The 18,036-nt window shown below is 58.2% G+C and overlaps 1 protein-coding gene across 6 annotated transcripts in view; it reads left to right on the top strand.

The window, feature by feature from the left end:
- The window catches only part of TPST2 (tyrosylprotein sulfotransferase 2), a 40,588-nt gene extending 26,132 nt beyond the window's left edge, over positions 1-14,456 (top strand). For 4 of the 6 annotated variants that reach the window (XM_079763217.1, XM_079763220.1, XM_079763218.1 and 1 more), the window contains exons 2-6: positions 3,284-4,189; positions 5,891-6,089; positions 7,300-7,350; positions 12,188-12,241; positions 13,971-14,456. In XM_079763217.1, the coding sequence (XP_079619343.1) occupies positions 3,348-4,189; positions 5,891-6,089; positions 7,300-7,350; positions 12,188-12,229 (1,134 nt within the window). In that variant the 5' untranslated portion in view covers positions 3,284-3,347 and the 3' untranslated portion in view covers positions 12,230-12,241; positions 13,971-14,456. Of the gene's footprint in view, positions 1-3,283; positions 4,190-5,890; positions 6,090-7,299; positions 7,351-12,187; positions 12,242-13,830 lie in introns of those variants that run through there. The other 2 variants (XM_079763216.1, XM_079763215.1) reach the window with 2 other exon arrangements.
- Positions 14,457-18,036: the final 3,580 nt, after the last annotated feature.

Here is an 18,036-nt window from a genome sequence, read left to right as displayed (position 1 = left end):
CAGTTTTTAACTGTGGGTCGTCCTGAGTAGCGGGTGTGAATCATGCATTTGTCCAGCATCTCCACGCTGGGCACCCCCCCCCGCCCCCCGCCGTCAGTAGCCATTTGGTTACCATTTGGTTGTCACTGTCACGGTGCTTGTGTTCAGGGGACCCCTATTTTACTTAATGGCCCCAAAGCGCACACGTCGCTCAAACTTCATCACAGGTTGGGATTACAGGAGAAACGGTGTATCTGCGGTTTCGGTATCTGCTGGGGGTCTTGGCCGTGTCCCCCCGGAGAGGCGGACTGCTGTGCACACACATGCACGCGCACAGGGCCTTGCACACTCACCTTGCCTTTCTGGAGAGAACTCCCCAGATTATCCCCTTTTCTCCCTCTCTCCTCACCCCCCCCCCCCGCCCCCCGCATTTGCCATCTGTTCCCTGAGCGCTCCGTTCTCTCACTCCCCATTACTGAGTGTCAGGAAGGAAGGTGGTTATGCTGATGCAGCTAACACGGGACTCACAGCTCCCCAGGGGTATTGACACTGAAGTCTTCATCATCAGCAGCCTTCTAGTCTGGGTGTCAGGTGTCAGCGAGCATGGAGCGTGGCCGTGAGCACCTGAGGAGGCTGAGGGCCTTGGGCGGACTTCTGAGTGGCTTTATGTCCTGCCCAGCCTCCCCTCCACCCCCTGAAGGTAGCCAGCTCCTGAATTCTGGGCTCCCCTGTACCCCGCATTGTCAGCAGCACGTTTCTGGAGAGGGGTGCCCCAGCTACTTTCTGCAGCTCAGAGCCCAGTGGTCCCGGGAGGAGCTCAGCTTTGCTTTGTCAGTCGCTTCTAGAACCGCCCAGCACCTTCGAGGTTGGGGACCCAGCCCTTTGCAGCGGAGGAAACTGCGGCTGAGATGGAGGAAGTGACTCTCCCGAAGCCGCGTGGCCAGGAAATGCCTCGGCCTTTCATCAGCTTCGACCTGGCCCGGGAGTGCCTTTTCCTCTCGCTGACGGAGGCCCCAGGCCGAGCGGGCCCTACGGCTGGGTTGGTCCAGCGGCAGGCCGGGTCCCGCGGTGGTTTTGGCTGGACCTGATGTTCAAAGGGGAATGCCGTCTCCCCATCCCCTTCCCCTTCCCTCCACGCCCTGCACCGCTCCCCTGGCTGCCGGCAGCTCCCAGGCATGCGGGCTCTTCCTGCCTGTGACTTTGCACTGGCTGTTCCCTTTGCCAGGAACACTCTTCCCCCTTCCCGGCCTGGCTGCCCAGACTTGACCTGCCCGCTGCTCAGAACTCCGCCGAGGGCTGCCTCCTCCTGCTCAGTGAAACCCATCCCCCCTCCCAGGTGCGGGTCTGCGATGTGTGAGGACCTGGGACTGAGGCTGTGTCTCTGAGCTCCATAACCCAGTTCCTGGCACATAGTAGTTGCTCGTTAAATGTTAGAATAAACGGATAACCAGTTGTTAGGATAGAAACTGCTCATTGCTTCCCGTGTGCCAGGCACATGCTTAAGTCTTTGAGGGTCGTTCAGTGTTCATGACTAATCTTTGATATTGACACTCTTAGACCCATTTTACAGACGAAGCTCAGAGAAGTAGAGCCTGTTGCCCAAGCTCACACAGCCACCCGGGAAGTGGCAGAGCTGAGATTTGAACTCAAGTCCGCCTGACTTCCTGAATGCCCAGAGACCTCAAGCCCTGACTTTGCTTCTCAGGAACACAGCAGGGCGAGGCGGAGAGGGCTGGTGTGGGCAGAGGCCGGCTGAGTGTCCAGCATCTGAGTCTGCGTCTTTTGTGTGGGCGTCGGCTGCATAATGGAAGGGCCCTGAGGGTAAACCGGGGAGGAGGGCAGATCTGTCACGTGAGGTGACGGGAGAAGGGGGGGCCGGGCTGGGAGGCCCTGCTTTCCAACAACCCCCTGTCTAAGGAGTTCTCGCAGAAACGCGAGCGTCTTGATTAGCAGTGCCCGGGAGGGGTGAGGAGCACAGGGCCAGGGTCAGGATTCACGTCCTAAGTCATGCCCTCCCCGTTCCCACAGCTCCAGGACACCAGCCCGAGCCTTCAGACCGACCCCCGCCTTCCTCTCCTGCGGGCCCTCTTCCCAAGGGCTGCCCTCTGAGGATGTCCGTTTCCTCCCCTTGTCCCCCAAGGACCTGCCTGGCAGCAGCCCCCCATTTCCCCCTCCTTCCCCTCAGCCCAGCAGCCTCCTTTCAGGCTCTTGAACACCCCACACCTCTCCCTCTTGGGGTGGGGGGGTCTTTGCACTCTGGGTGTCCTCCTCCTGGACCGCCCTTCCCGCCCATCGTCACATGGCCAGCTGCTGCTCATCCAGGTCTTGGCTTGGATGTCACCTCCTCCGAGAGGCCCGCCCTGCCTGACCGCCTCCATCCCCTGCTTGATCCCTCTCACGGTGTCCGGCTCATTTGTTTGCAAGCCGTCATGGCGGTCTGGCCACGGCTTGTGTACCATTGCATCCCTTCGCCGTCTCATGAGCTCCTTGAGGCCAGAGGCCTCGCCGTCTCATCTGCTCTCGGTCCCCAGCCCTGAGCGTGGAACCTGGCACCTTTCCGTGTTTCCTGACATTTAGTGAACGGAGACCGAACGGGCGGGGGTCCGGGAAGCAGCCCAGCCCGGGGCATCTGCACCTGCTCTTCCTGAAAAGCTTCTCGCAGAGGCGGTGCGGCCATTCGGAGCCGGTGCCGGAGCTGGCTGCCCGGGTCCGGATCTTGGACCCCAGCTTGGCTGCTTCTCAGAGGGCGCCTGTGAGCAACCTCTCCGTGCCTCAGTTTCCTCCTTCCTCCACAGTGGTCATTTCCCAGCACTCAGGCTGCGCCAGGCCCTGCTCATTCAGCCAAGGCACATCCCACAGATGTTCAGTGAGCACCTGCTAGGTGCCAGGCCCTGCTGGGAGCGGGGAGAGCCGTGAACACAACAGGCAGAGAGGGTGTGCTGCTGGACTGACGTTCTAGCACGATGGCTCTCCACATCCTGACTGTCACTTTAAAAATAATCATTACTCCTTCCACTGACCAGATGAGGAAACCGGGCGTGGAATGGTTAAGGAACTGGGCGAGGTCCCGCAGGGAGGAGGTGGGGAGAAGCTGGGAGTTGAGGGCCCCAGGCCATCAGGTTGCACTGCCCCTGGGGGTGATGCCAGCCCCACCCCTGGGTGGTTGGAGGGCCTTCTGGGGAAGATGAAGCCCAGCCCCGGGACTGTGCTCTGGGCGATGCCGGCACCGTCCCGGTGGCTGCCATGGGGTCCGCATGGCCAAGGCCCGCAGGCCGCGCTGACCACGCTGTCCCTCTCTCCCCAGATGTGAGCCCGGCGGGCCTCTGGCTGACCCGTCGCTGACGCAGGCCCCGCGCCCCGGGCCCAGCATGCGCCTGTCGGTGCGGAGGGCGCTGCTGGCGGCCGGCCTCGCCCTGGCCCTGCTCCTGGCCTTCCAGCTGGGGCAGCAGGTGCTGGAGTGCCGGGCGGCGCTGAAGGGCCCGCGGAGCCGCTGGCCCGCCATGCGGCCGGAGCAGGAGGACCTGGTGGTGGTGGGCACGGACCACGTGGAGTACCGCTACGGCAAGGCCATGCCGCTCATCTTCGTGGGCGGCGTGCCCCGCAGCGGCACCACGCTGATGCGCGCCATGCTGGACGCCCACCCCGAGGTGCGCTGCGGCGAGGAGACCCGCATTATCCCCCGCGTGCTGGCCATGCGCCAGGCCTGGTCCAAGTCGGGCCGCGAGAAGCAGCGGCTGGACGAGGCGGGCGTGACGGACGAGGTGCTGGACGCGGCGATGCAGGCCTTCATCCTGGAGGTGATCGCCAAGCACGGCGAGCCGGCCCGCGTGCTCTGCAACAAGGACCCCTTCACGCTCAAGTCCTCCGTCTACCTGTCGCGCCTCTTCCCCAACTCCAAGTTCCTGCTGATGGTGCGGGACGGCCGCGCCTCCGTGCACTCCATGATCACGCGCAAGGTCACCATCGCGGGCTTCGACCTCAGCAGCTACCGCGACTGCCTCACCAAGTGGAACAAGGCCATCGAGGTGATGTACGCGCAGTGCCTGGAGGTGGGCCGGGACAAGTGCCTGCCCGTGTACTACGAGCAGCTGGTGCTGCACCCCCGGCGCTCCCTCCAGCTCATCCTGGACTTCCTGGGCATCGCCTGGAGCGACTCCGTCCTGCACCACGAGGACCTCATCGGCAAGCCTGGCGGCGTCTCCCTGTCCAAGTGAGTGGCCCCTGGCAGCCCGCCCAGGTCCTGGGCCTGGGGTCGGAGGCGCTGGAGGAAAGATGGGCTCCGCCTCCCCGAGCTGCGTGGCCTTGGAAAGTCACCGTGCCTCCTTGAGGCGCAGCTGCTTTATCCAAACAAGGGGCCATCTCTCCTCTTTTCTGGCAGAATCAGCGACCTTCCAACATGCCTGACAGCCAGGCTGCCGTGGGTAAAGGTCACGAATGCCGATTCTGGAACCAGGCTGTCTGTCTGGGTTTGAGTCCCAGCTCCACCACTTTCTAGCTGTGTGACCTTGGACAAGTGACTCAGCCTCTCTGTGCTTCCATTTCCTCATCTGTCACCTGGGACTGTAACCTGTCTACCTTATAGGTAGATACCTGTGAGCGTCAAATAGGGTAAACATGTTAGGGGCTACTCTGTTATTTTTTTAAATATATTTTTATTGATTTCTGAGAGGGAGAGATAGATAGAAACATCAATGATGAGTGAGAATCATGGATCGGCTGCCTCCTGCACGCCCCCCACTAGGGATCGAGCCCACAACCTCAGCATGTGCCCTGACCGGGAATCGAACCGTGACCTCCTGGTTCATAGGTCAATGCTCAACCCCTGAGCCACGCTGCCCGGCCAGGAGCTACTCTTCCTGTTCTCCTTGTGGGTGTTGATACGCTTTTACTGGGTTCTCATCCTCCCCCCACCACTGCCATTTAATAAGGGCCTGCTCTTTGGCAAGCACTGAGGTAAGCCCCCAACAAACACTAGCCTTTTATTTATTTATTTTTAAAAATATATTTTATTGATTTTTTACAGAGAGAAAGGGAGAGGGAGGAGAGTTAGAAACATCGATGAGAGAGAAACATCCATCAGCAACACTAGCCTTTTAATCGCCATAGCAACTGGAAGGCATAGGCACTTGGCTCGTCTCCTTTTTACAGATGAGGAAACTGGGTCTCCGAGGGGAGCAGAGTGTGGCTCCGGGATCGGAGCCCAGGCCTGTGTGCTCTCGAGCCCCCCATGTCCGGGACCCTCCTTCTGCCCTGCTATCTGCCTTCCTCCCCTCCTGAGCCCAGAGCACCGAGCAGGGCAGGAGGAGCGCGGCCCTCTCTCCGCATTAACTCAGTCACCTGCATTAACTCCCCCTCAGAACAGCCAGGAGGCCATGCTGTCGGCTCTCGCATTACAGCTGAGGACACAGGCCCGAGGGCAGCAGCAGCTGGCCTTTGAACCCAGACAGCCTGGCTCCTGAGTCAGCTCTTAGCTCCTCTATTATTTAAGGCTCAGAAAAAGGGTCGGGAGGATGTGCTCTGAAGAGCCAAGACGGGGCGCTGGGGGGGGCTGGGCATGGCGGCCACAGGGACTCGGCCTCCCCGGGAGCGTTGGGCAATTCTTTCCCAAGAACAGACCGTGCGCCTCAGCCGCATGAACAAAAGGTCCTGGTAAAACGTCAGAGGCATCAAGGAAGCAGAAGTGAGGCCCAGCAGTGCTCTCTGCCTGGGCCTTGCTCCCTCCCCTCGCGTGCTGTACCCCCCCCCACGCCCCCCTGCACAGCGGGCGGGACCAGGCCCAGGACCTGTCCTCCGTCTCACAGTTGATGGGCCCAGGTCCCTCCGGTCTCCCCACTGCCCCAGAGTGACTGAGCAGGGAGCCCCCGGGGCGCCCGGGTCTGCCCGCACCCTGCAGCCTGCCCTCTCTCCGCAGGATCGAGCGGTCCACCGACCAGGTCATCAAGCCCGTGAACCTGGAAGCGCTCTCCAGGTGGACGGGGCACATTCCCGGGGACGTGGTGCGGGACATGGCCCAGATCGCCCCCATGCTGGCTCGGCTCGGCTACGACCCCTACGCGAACCCTCCCAACTACGGCAACCCTGACCCCATCGTCATCAACAACACACACCGGGTGAGTGGGCGTGCATCCGTGGAGGCGTGCTCTCACGCACACGTGGAGGCGTGCCCGCGGGCTGTGGCGGGGGTGCGAGCCCCAGCCGTCTGAGAAAATAACAATAAGCGCCTGATCCCGGAGCTGTGTCCAGGTGGATCACGTGACTGCTGTATTTCCATGTTTGCTGGGGCCACAAGGAAGCTCAAAGCCAACTGCCTCACACTCTGTAGCGGCCAACCCGCAGGCCCATCTGTGAACTAATTTCACTTTATTTCTCTCCTCTCACTTCCCCTTTATTGGTTTCAGAGAGAGGGAGGGAGAGGGAGAGAGAGAGGGATAGAAACATCAATGATGGGAGAGAATGATGGATCGGCTGCCTCCTGCACGCCCCACACTGAGATCGAGCCTGCAACCCAGGCGTGTGCCCTGACCGGGAATCGAACCATCACCTCCTAGTTCATAGGTCGATGCTCAGCCACTGAGCCCCGCCGGCTGGACCAGATAGTTGTTTAGTCTTTAGAGGGGAACTGCCAAGTTAAGTTCCTTTGTTGAAAGCCTTGTGTGTGTGCATGTGTGTGTGTGTGTACATGTATGTGCTTGTGTGTGTTTCTGTCATGGATCCTGGGGTACAGCACTCAGTGGTTGAAAGGACCCCAGTGTTAGTGAAATTGTCTTTCCGTGAGCCTGGGAGCACTTTCCCAGGGATTGGTCACATCCCTGGGGACGTGGTGAGGGACATGGCCCAGGTCGCCCCATGCTGGCCACGTGGATGGACGGGTGGGTGGATGGATAGGCGAGTGGCGGGATAGGTAAGTTAATGGATGGACGGGTGGGTGGATGGATAGGCGAGTGGCGGGATAGGTAAGTTAATGGATGGACGGGTGGGTGGATGGATAGGTGAGTGGCGGGATAGGTAAGTTAATGGAGGGACGGTGGGTGGATGGATAGGCGAGTGGCGGGATAGGTAAGTTAATGGATGGACGGGTGGGTGGATGGATAGGTGAGTGGCGGGATAGGTAAGTTAATGGAGGGACGGTGGGTGGATGGATAGGTGAGTGGCGGGATAGGTAAGTTAATGGATGGACGGGTGGGTGGATGGATAGGTGAGTGGCGGGATAGGTAAGTATATGGATGGTCGGGTGGGAAGGTGCATGGATGTGGAGGTAATGGACTGAATTTTATTTCGTCATCAGATCCATGAAAGTGACATTTCTTTTCCCTTTTGTAGGTGTTGAAAGGGGACTATAAGACACCAGCCAATCTGAAAGGACATTTCCAGGTTAGAAACCCCACAGGGATTGTGAGTTCTGTGTGCCCGGCTGTACCGCTAGCTGTGTGCGTGACCCTCGCCTCTCTACTGTGGGCGATAGTCTCCCCCCATCAGGATATTGGGTGGGGTAGGGTGAGGGTGGGGTGGGATGAGGGTGGGGGTGGGGGTGAGGGTGGGGGTGAGGGTGGGGGTGAGGGTGAGGGTGGGGTGAGGGTGAGGGTGGGGGGAATGAGGGTGGGATAGGGTGGGGTGGGGTGGGGAGGGGTGGGGAGGGGGAGGGTGGGGTGGGGTGGGGTGGGGAGCGGGGGAGGGTCGGGCCAGAGGCCCTCTTGAGTGACCAGCGGGGCCAGGTCTCAACCGCCCTCTGCCTGAGCCCCTCCCTGCACCTGGTCTTGGACTGGAAAGCAGTTGGAGGGAGTTGGTGGGAACTTCCTGTCTTCAGCCTTTGTTTTCATTAAAAATATGTTTTTACTGATTTTAGAGAGAGGGGAAGGGAGAGGGAGCGAGAAACACCGACGAGAGAGAAACACAGCCCTAAATTCGTGCAGGAGGCAGCCGATCCATGATTCTTACTCATCATTGATGTTTCTGTCTCTCTCTCCCTCCCTTCCTGAAATCAATACAAATATATATTTTAAAAAATGATGCTAGAATTAGTCAGCACTCATTTCTCACCTGTTTTAACCAAAACAGTGATGTAACAAGAACCAACTGAAGCAGGAGGGGGGGCGGGGGGGTGTTCTGCAATCACACACTTTCCACCTTCAAGATAATCCCATCAACATTAAAGAATAAAACATAATCCCATCACCCTAAACCCAACAACCTAATCCCATCACCCCATAACCCTAACCCTCTAACCCTAACCCCAACCCTAAACCCATCAACCTAATCCCATCACCCCATAACCCTAACCTTAACCCTAAACCCTAACCCTAAACCCTGTACCCTAAACCCCAGCCCCAGGACGCGCCCTTGTCCTCGCCCTAGCCAACCCTCACCCTCACTCTCACCCTTACCTTCCCCATCCCCCTTAAACCCTCATCCTAACCCTACTCTTAAAACCCTGACCCTGACTCTAGCCCCTAACCCCTAAACCCCTAAACCCCTACCCCCTGGCCCTGGCCCTGGCCCTGCCCCTGGCCCTAAACCCTAGACCCCAGACCCCAACCCTAATCCCATCAACATAAACCGATGTAATATCGTCAACGTAAGCTGATCGACATAATCTCGTCGACATAAACTGATCAACATAAATGGCTCAACGTAATCTTGTCAACAAACTGATCAACGTAATCTCGTCAACATAAACTCATCGATGTAACGTAATCTCGTCAACATGAGCTGATCCACATAAACTGATCAACCTAATCTCGTCAACATAAACTGATCCACGTAATCTCGTCAACATAAAAACCGATCAACCTAATCCCATCACCCCATAACCCTAACCCTCTAACCCTCACCCTAAACTTAACCCTATACCCTAAACCCTAAACCCCAGCCCCAGGCCCCGCCCTTGCCCTCGCCCTAAGCCAACCCTCACCCTCACCCTAAGCCAACCCTCACCCTCAACCTAACCCTAAAACCCTCATCTTAACCCTAACCCTAAAACCCTCACCCTCATCCTCACCTTCAAACCCTCACCCTAACCTTAAACCCTGACCCTAAACCCTGATCCTGACCCTGACCCTAACCTTGAACTCTGACCCTGACCCTAGCCCCTATCCCCTAACCCCTAGCCCTGGCCTTGGCCCTGTCCATGGCCCTGGCCCTGGCCCTAGCCCTAGCCCTAAACCCTAGACCCCAACCCTAACCCTAAACCCATCAACCTAATCCCATCCATATAAACCCAAAAACATAATCCCATCACCCCATAACCCTAACCTTAACCCTAAACCCAAACCCTGTACCCTAAACCCTAATCCCCAGCCCCAGGCCCCGCCCTTGCCCTCACCCTAAGCCAACCCTCACCCTCACTCTCACCCTTACCTTCCCCCTCCCCCTTAAACCCTCATCCTAACCCTACCCTTAAAACCCTGACCCTGACTCTAGCCCCTAACCCCTAAACCCCTAAACCCCTACCCCCTGGCCCTGGCCCTGCCCCTGCCCCTGGCCCTGGCCCTAAACCCTAGACCCCAGACCCCAACCCTAATCCCATCAACATAAACCGATCAACATAATCTCATCAACATAAATTGATCAACCTAATCTCGTCAATATAAACTGATCGACGTGATCTTGTCAACATAGTCTGATCAACATAAACTGTTCAACGTAATATTGTCAACATAAAAACCAGTCAACCTAATCCCATCACCCCATAACCCTTACCCTCTAACCCTCACCCTAAACTTAACCCTATACCTTATACCCTAAACCCTAGCCCCAGGCCCCACCCTTGCCCTCGCCCTAAGCCAACCCTCACCCTCACCCTAACCCAACCCTCACCCTCAACCTAACCCTAAAACCCTCATTTTAACCCTAACCCTAAAACCCTCACTCTCATCCTCACCTTCAAACCCTCACTCTAACCTTAAACCCTGACCCTGAACCTGACCCTAAACTCTGATCCTGACCCTGACCCTGACTCTAACCTTGAACTCTGACCCTAGCCCCTAACCCCTAAACCCCTAACCCCTAGCCCTGGCCTTGGCCCTGTCCATGGCCCTGGCCCTGGCTCTGGCCCTGGCCCTAAGCCTAGCCCTAAACCCTAGACTCCAATCCTAAGCCTAATCCCATCAACATAAACCCATCAACCTAATGCCATCACCCTAAAACCATCAACCTAATCCCATCACTCTGAACCCATCACGCTAAACCCATCACCCCCTAACCCTAACCCCCTATCCCTCTAACCCTAACCCTAACCCTAAACCCCAGCCTCAGCCCCTGCCCTTGCCCTTGCCCTCGCCCTAAGCCAACCCTCACCCTCACCCGCACCCTCATTCTAACCCTAACCCTAAAACCCTCACCCTCAAACCCTGACCCTGACCCTAAACCCTGATCCTGACCCTAAACCCTGATCCTGACCCTGACCCTGACCCTAGCCCCAACCCACACCCCCTCCCTCACCCTCACCTGAACCTCACAGATCCTCACCCTCACCTTCTAACCCTCACCCTATAACCCTCACTCTACCCCTCTTACCCTGATCCTAACCCCTATGCCCTAACCCTAAATCATAACCCTAAACCATAAACACTAGCCCTGAACCCTAAACCTTAGCCCTACCCCTATCTCTATCCATTATCCTAGACCAGTGATGGGCAACCTTTTGAGCTTGGTGTGTCAAACTTCGCCAAAAAACTGAGCATAACTCGGGTAGTGTGTCACTTTGAGGAAAAAACATTATTTTGCGGTATTTATAGTTTAAATAATATAAATGTTTCATCCTCGGCATGCGGCCGCCTCAGCGGCTGCGTGTCATCAGAAATGGCTACGCGTGTCAGTGCTGACACGTGTGTCATAGGTTCGCCATCACTGTTATAAACCCTAGCCCTGGCCCTGGCCCTGGCCCTAACCCTGACCCTAACCCTCTAGCCCTAACCCCCTGACCCTGACCCTAGCCCTAGTCCTAACCCCTAGCTCTAGCCCTAACCCCTAAACCCCAAACCCCAAACCCTAAACCCTAACCCTAACCCTAACTCTAACCCTAAACCCTCCAGGGCTCCGCAGCAGGATGCTTTCCCACCCGACCTCTGACCTCCGCATGGGGGGACTCCCTTCACCTTCTAGGTTGTGGCTGTGGAGTGCAGTCCGACTGGCAGCCAGTCCTCTGGTTCTCTGGACACCAGCTGGCGCTCGGTTCAGCCCGGCACTGACTCCCGGAGCTACCCCTGCAGGTGGAGGCACCGTCCCGTCCCAGCGGACCGCCCCGCCAGGCGCCCGCCGCAAGGGGGTGCCCAGGACACCCACACATTTGGGGGTTTCCCGCGACGCCCCCTCCTCGGGTTATGAAGGATGCAGTTTAGGAACAGCCACGTAGAGGAGGCGCCCAGCAGGGGGTGGAGGGGGCAGAGCTCCGTGGCCTCGGGGTGCACTCCCTCCCCCGGAAGCTGGGAGTTCTGGGCAGTGTCATGAAGGGGGCAGGACTGACTGCGTCGCAGGCCAGTGATTACTAAGGTCGGGCGTGTGGTGCTGAGAGTCCCACCCGTCTAACCACGCCTTGGTCCTCCGGCGCAGCCCTCCACCCTGAAGCTCGGTGGGCCCCGGCCCCCGGCCACCTCATTAGCATATTGGAGCCGCCGCGGGTTTGGGGAGCTGTGTGCCAGGCGCAGGTCAAAGGCCAGATGTTGGCTCTTCATCGCACCGCGGCCACCCCGTATCGGCCCTCCCACCGGGCGAAGCAGCCCGGCCGCCGTCTCTCCAGGCGGCCCGCGTGTGGCCGGGCGTTGCCGGGCGTGGGCAGCATCTTGCCTGTGTGGGTGCTTCAGCCCCTCCCCCTAGAGCAGTGACGGCGAACCTGTGACACGCGTGTCAGCACTGACACACGTAGTCATTTCTGATGACACACAGCCGTGCATGCCAAGGATGAAACATTTGCTGCTCCTGAGTATGAAACATTTGCGACTAGAGTCTTGGAGTTAGAGTCTAATCAGAAATGGCTACACGTGTCAGTGCTGACACGCGTGTCATAGGTTCGCCATCGCTGCCCTAGAATATGAGCTACATGAGAACAGGCCTGGTCTGTCAGGCTCACGCTTCCCAGCACCTAGCACATCGTAGGGGTGCAGGAAATACATGAGGGGTGAGGGTGCATGCCGGACCGTGATGCTGAGGGGTGGACCGCGGGGCAGCGAGCCCCTGGCACCCACCTGGCGTGACTTCCCGTGTCTTCCCGCAGGTGAACCAGAACAGCACCGCCTCCCCCGTGGGAAGCTCATGATTTCCATTCCAGGTAGGCCCCGACCTCGGGCACTCCGCGCTCCCGAGCCCAGGAGCCACTTTTCTGAAAAGCTGGTCCTTCCAGAGCCTCCCTGGGGAGGAGTGTCCCCCAAGGTGGGCTGACCCACCCCTCTGGGCGGTTTCCATGGTGACCGGCCAGGGAGCTATTTATAGAATCAGGGCTGAGTCTCCTGCTCTGGGCGGCTGGACAGGGCTCCGTGCTGAGCCAGCCAGAGGAAGGTTTGTCTGGCTTTAGGGGGGGGGCCCAGGACCAGTGATGGGGGATCCTGGGGTCATCTGGCTTTAGGGGGGGGGGGCCCAGGACCAGTGATGGGGGATCCTGGGATCATCTGGCTTTAGGGAGGGGCCCCAGGACCAGTGATGGGGGATCCTGGGGTCATCTGGCTTTAGGGAGGGGCCCCAGGACCAGTGATGGGGGATCCTGGGATCATCTGGCTTTAGGGAGGGGCCCCAGGACCAGTGATGGGGGATCCTGGGATCGTCTGGCTTTAGGGAGGGGCCCCAGGACCAGTGATGGGGGATCCTGGGATCATCGTGGCGTGGAATGCCGCCTGCCAGGCCGGATTCTGTTAACACATCAGGTTTGGCCCAGAGCAGCGAAGGTTCTCACAGTCCCCACAGGCAGGTGTGGTCTAAGGAGAACCCCGCAGCCTGGGCCGGGGGCTCCCGTGACTCACTGACCCTCAGCGGCGCTGGGAGGCAGGTGCCTCGTCCCAGTTTTCGGAAGAGAAACCAGGCCCCACAGAAGGACTTGACTTGCCCGAGGCAGACAGCCACAGAGGGCAGACAGCCACAGAGGGCCGCCCCCCCCCCCCGCCCCCCAAAGACAGCTCCCCGTTTGCCTTTATCGAAAGTGAGTGTTTACCCGTCTGTTTGCTGAGGGGCAGCGGACGGGCTCCAAACTTGGGTTTGGACTTAAGTCAAAGATTTAAGGACTCGCTGCACGTTTGACTCCTCTCAGCCTCCGTTTTCCACATCTGGAGAATGGGCTTTCGTCACGGCCCACCTGCCAGAGAGCTGACGGGGGTGCTGGGCCCCGCCATGGCCCTGGGCGTGGAGTAGAGAACCCAGCAGGGAGGGAGCCTCCGGCGTCCCCGCCTCTGACCCGGTCAGGGAAACGCCAGGAGGAACTTGCCTGGGTATCTCCCCGTGTTTCTTAAACGGAAACAGCTTCCAGCCCAGACTCTATTTTAGTCTCATCTTATTTTTTAATCATCAGCATATTTTTTCATTTAAAAAAACAAACACTTTACACCCACGTGCCAGGCTGGAGACACCCTGGCCCATCACTCTCAGGGTCCCCACCCTAAATCGTGCTCAGACCCCGGAGTCTGCTTAATCCCAGAAAAAAGAACCTCACGGGAACACAGGTCCCCTGTTTCTCTCTTTCTCTGCCCGCCCTGCTCGCTCCTGCCCGTTTATCATAGAATCCTGGCCGCCCCCCACCCTGCCCGCCCCGGCCAAAGCCGGATGCTCCCCGCGCTTCTCTGTTTAAACCAGGCCCCGCAGACCAGGGCGCCAGCTCCTTCCTGGTCGGGGTTGGCCTGGACTCAATGCTGATCCTCCCCCCGCCCCCAACAGTCACTGCTGCTGGCTCTTCGCACGTGAGGAAAGGGTGTGTGAGGCCGGGGTGCAGGCTGCGATGCGGGGAGAGCCTCCCATCTCGTTCTGCGGTCCCGGGCACAGGGAGGAGCTGGGCTCACGGCTGCTCCTGCCCCCAGGTCCCCGCCAGCGGCTGCCGCCCGGAGGGGAGAAGCCGCCTCCAGTGGAAATCGGACTCTGATCCAAGCATATTGCTTGCTATTAACCGGCAGACGGGACTGCTACCGAGGGGTGTGTTTGCATATGTTTGCAAAGCCCGGGTCATCGAGAACGTTCCTGGAAGCACGCTGCCTTCGGACCCTCCGGGATGGAGGACGGCGAGTGCGGACACAGTCCCGCTTCGGAAACTTGGTTTTTATATTTTTCCCCATGAGAACTTTTTCTACGAAGTGGCCTGGCCGCCTCCCTCCTGTGTGGGGGTGTGTGTGTGGGGGGGTGCTGTTGGCTGGGACCAGGCCACCCCCGTGCCTCCCCGAGGACCCTATTTTTGAATTCAAAGAATCTATTTAAAAATTTAATATATGAGGCTTTCTCTGATTCCTCCCCAGTTCTTAAATTGACACAGAACATAGGTATATTGTTTGAATAAAGTGACCAGGGACGTTTGTCTGTGCCTTACTCACGGAGGGACAGGACGGGTCCTGTGTCTGGGGTCCCCACGTGCCCCGCCGTTCGGTGATTTGCTGGAAGGACTCACAGAACTCAGAAAACCCATTAGTCTCACGTGGATGGTTTACCGCGGCCAAAGGGTGCAGATCAAAACCCGCCAAGGCACCGGGCGGGCGGAGGGACCCGCCGAGCTTTGGGGTGTCCTTCCCTAGCGGAGTGTGACGCCCTGTCCCGGCCCCGCTGTGCTCGGTGCTGCCTCGTCTCAGGATGAGCCCGGCCCCCGTCCTGTCACCTGTGAGCACAGCCGTCCGCCTGGAGCGCCCGAGCCCCGTGTTCAGAGACTCCCCTTTAGAAGGAATATTCTGGGGCTTCTCGGCCGTCCTGCCTCCGGCGTGCGTGGGTGCGAGCTCACCACGCCTGGCGGGTGACCCCTTCCCTGCTCGGCCCCAAGTGCCGGGGATCGCGGGGCTCGGACAGTTAGTTCTGCAGGAAAGATGGTGAGTGAGGCGGCGAGGAAGGGGATGTTGGAGTCGGGCCAGTGGCCCCCCTTCTCCATCTGTGAAACGGGGAAGTTAACGCTCCCGGTGGTCAGCCGGGCCGATGGGCAGAGCCGTGGGGCCCCCGGGAGCGGGGACCGCAGTGGGACGGGCCGTGGCCGGCACTGTGCGCACAGGAAGCTCCTGCCCGCATCACCCGGAGGCGGGACGCATGCGCCTCCTTCGCTGTCCCCCCGTTTTTCCTGCAAATCGCACCAGCCCCAGCGGAGTGGCCTCGCACCACAGATTGTGAAACCTCAGTCCTGGGAGCAGCTGAGCCAGCAGGGTGGCTCCGGCTTCGGCTGGGACTGTGGCCTGGGCCCGCCCGCGTGCCTCCGCTGATGGGGTGCTTGGCGGTCACGTGTCTGGGGCTGGCGGGAGCCTCCCAGGAGCCGCTCCACGCGGCCCGACTCCGTTTTCACCATTTATTGATTCGTGTGCATTTTCAGGGGTTTGTTTTCCTCTTTTAGTGACAGAGCCTTCCATACACTGCCCCCCCCCACACACACATACACAGACACACACACACACAGACACACACACACACACACACACACACAGTCACGTGTACGAGCTCCATCTACAAAACACAAGGACGGCGTTCCGAGGGGGACCCACACCGTCCCGAGCTCCGGCGGCTCCTTCATCAGTCAAGGCTTTGCATCTGTCAGCCTGGGGTCTGGGTTCGTGTTGGTCTTAGACCTAAACTGAGTGAGTCTGGGAACCATCATGGTTCATTGCTCACCCTTTACCCCCACATCGTGCCTGGCGGATGGAGGGGGTGGGAGCCAGCTCCCGAGGGGGCCCTCAGAGGTCCCCACCCCCGGGTAGTCACGCCCTTTGGTGCGATGTCCCTTCCACACCGACTAAGGTAGGGTTCCAGATTGATACAAGACGGTGGCTAAACTTGGGTTTCAGATAAAACAGTAAGTATTCCATGGGACACACACTGAAATCCTGTGTGTCGTTTGTCTGAAATTCAAGTGGAACTGGGCATCCTGTATTTTTATGTGCTCCATCTGGCTGACAGCCCTCCCTGGGGCCGGATATTGGGGAACCGCCAGTGTGTGACCCCCAAGGCGAGATCATAAACGCCGCGCGGCTTTGGCCTTGTTATCTCGACTCAGCTCTCTCTCGGGGAGGCCGGTCACCGTCACGAGGACACTTGGCACCGGACACAGAGGTTCACGGGGCAGGGACCTCGGGCCTCCTGCCCACAGCCAGCACCAGCCGGCCAGCCAGGGGAGCGGATCCCCTCAGGAGTGCGGTCCCAAGGGGGACCCCACGTCACAGCAAGCAGCTGGGCCACACTGGAATTCCTCCCCAAAGAAACTGAGACCAGCCCTAACCGGTTTGGCTCAGTGGATGGAGCATCAGCCTTCGGACTGAGGGGTCCCAAGTTCGATTCCGGTCAGGGGCATGTGCCTTGGTTGCGGGCACATCCCCAGTGGGGAGTGTGCAGGAGGCAGCTGATCTGTTTCTCTCTCATCGATGTTTCTAACTCTCTATCCCTCTCCCTCTCTGTAAAAAATCAATAAAATATTTAAAAAAAGAAACTGATCACATTTCCTGTAGTTTCCAGCTGCTCAGCTTGAAGGTAACTGTTAACTGCAATCGACGATACATGGGGCTCATAAACGTTTGTTAATGAGTGGCCCAATGAATGAGTGAGTGAGTGAATGAATGAATGAATGAATGGATGATGACGGCCGGGGTTCCTCATCTCACTGTGGGCTTTTGAGGGTGCTTGCTTTCAGATCCTGCCTCAGGCCTGCAGAACGTCCTGTCCCAGGTTGCTATCTGAGGATGGTGTTCACAAGTTCTTGAAAGGGTGGAAACCATCTGTACGAAACATTTAAAGAAAGCAAATGTGCTAACCCAGCTGATCTGGATTTCCAGTTCCGGCCCGATATATATTTTTGTGACAAGATTCAAAACACTAAGCCGTGTGCAACTGTGTAATGTCACTGTCCTAGAAAAGGCACTTGTGCTAGACTTTAAATAAATCAGCTTTGAAATGCCACTTGTGAGTTGTTTCTATGGTATCAACCTATTTCAAGTTGTAACTGAGCAAGGATTCCCCCCCCCCCCCAAATCTTTCAAAGGCAGAATGGGACCAGCACAGCGTGGCACAGGCTGCTAAAGGGGGGATCGGGTGTGGGGGCCCGGGTGGCCGCAGAAACCCCCTGGGAGGTTGGGGAATTGAAGAGATGACGTATGCAGGGGCTTGTCTCTGTGACCCCGAGCAGACAGGGATCACTCCAGAAGTACTGGCTCCAACAAGTGGACAGAAATGGTGTGGGGTCCCATGCAGGGACTCGCCGAGCCAGCACTGGCCTGGAAGTCTGACCGCCTGGGTCCTAGAACCGGCTCTGTGCTTAGACTCTGTGTAGCCCCGGCTACTTCCTGTGGGACGGCTCCTCCATCACCTGGTCTGTGAAAAGGGAGGGACGGACAGATGAGCGTCGGAAGGCCCTGCCCGGCTCCTGCAGAGGAGCCTTGTTGCTTGGCAACCCCTCCTGGGAAGGCTCAAGTCTGAGTACCTCATTGGGAATCTAAACACGGGCCTGGGTGTCCTTGAGTCCCAGAGCAAGGGTTTCTCTGGGCAGTGACTAGAGGCCAGGGTGGGTATGGGATCTTGAATCGAAACTTCTTGAACCCAGAAATCCTGAAAAACTGCCCACCTTTAAGGCCGAGAGGCCTTCCATGTGAAGGTATGAAATTGGGTCTTTTAAATTAGAAGAACCACAACTATGTACAAAGCACTTTTTACTCTAAGAGCTTTATAGCCTCAATTAGCTACCCCCCCCCCCCATTCTGTGTCCTGGACACAGCCCTTTTAGAGCAGTGCTGACATGTTCCCCATTTTACAGGTGAGAAAACTGAGATACTGAGAGGTGAGCAACCTGACCCCAGTCCCAAACCTAGGAAGCAGAAAAATGGAGATTGGGATCCTTGAAGGTTTACTCCAGAAACTCCATTTAAAAAATTCTAAATGCATAGAGAGAAGTTTTTTTCCTCTCAATCATGAAATTAGATC

The sequence above is a fragment of the Cnephaeus nilssonii genome (assembly GCF_951640355.1).
Source record: "Cnephaeus nilssonii genome assembly, chromosome: 22".
Lineage (NCBI taxonomy): Eukaryota > Metazoa > Chordata > Mammalia > Chiroptera > Vespertilionidae > Cnephaeus > Cnephaeus nilssonii.
Note: the sequence above shows the minus strand (reverse complement) of the source record. Positions and strands in the feature narration are given on the sequence as shown.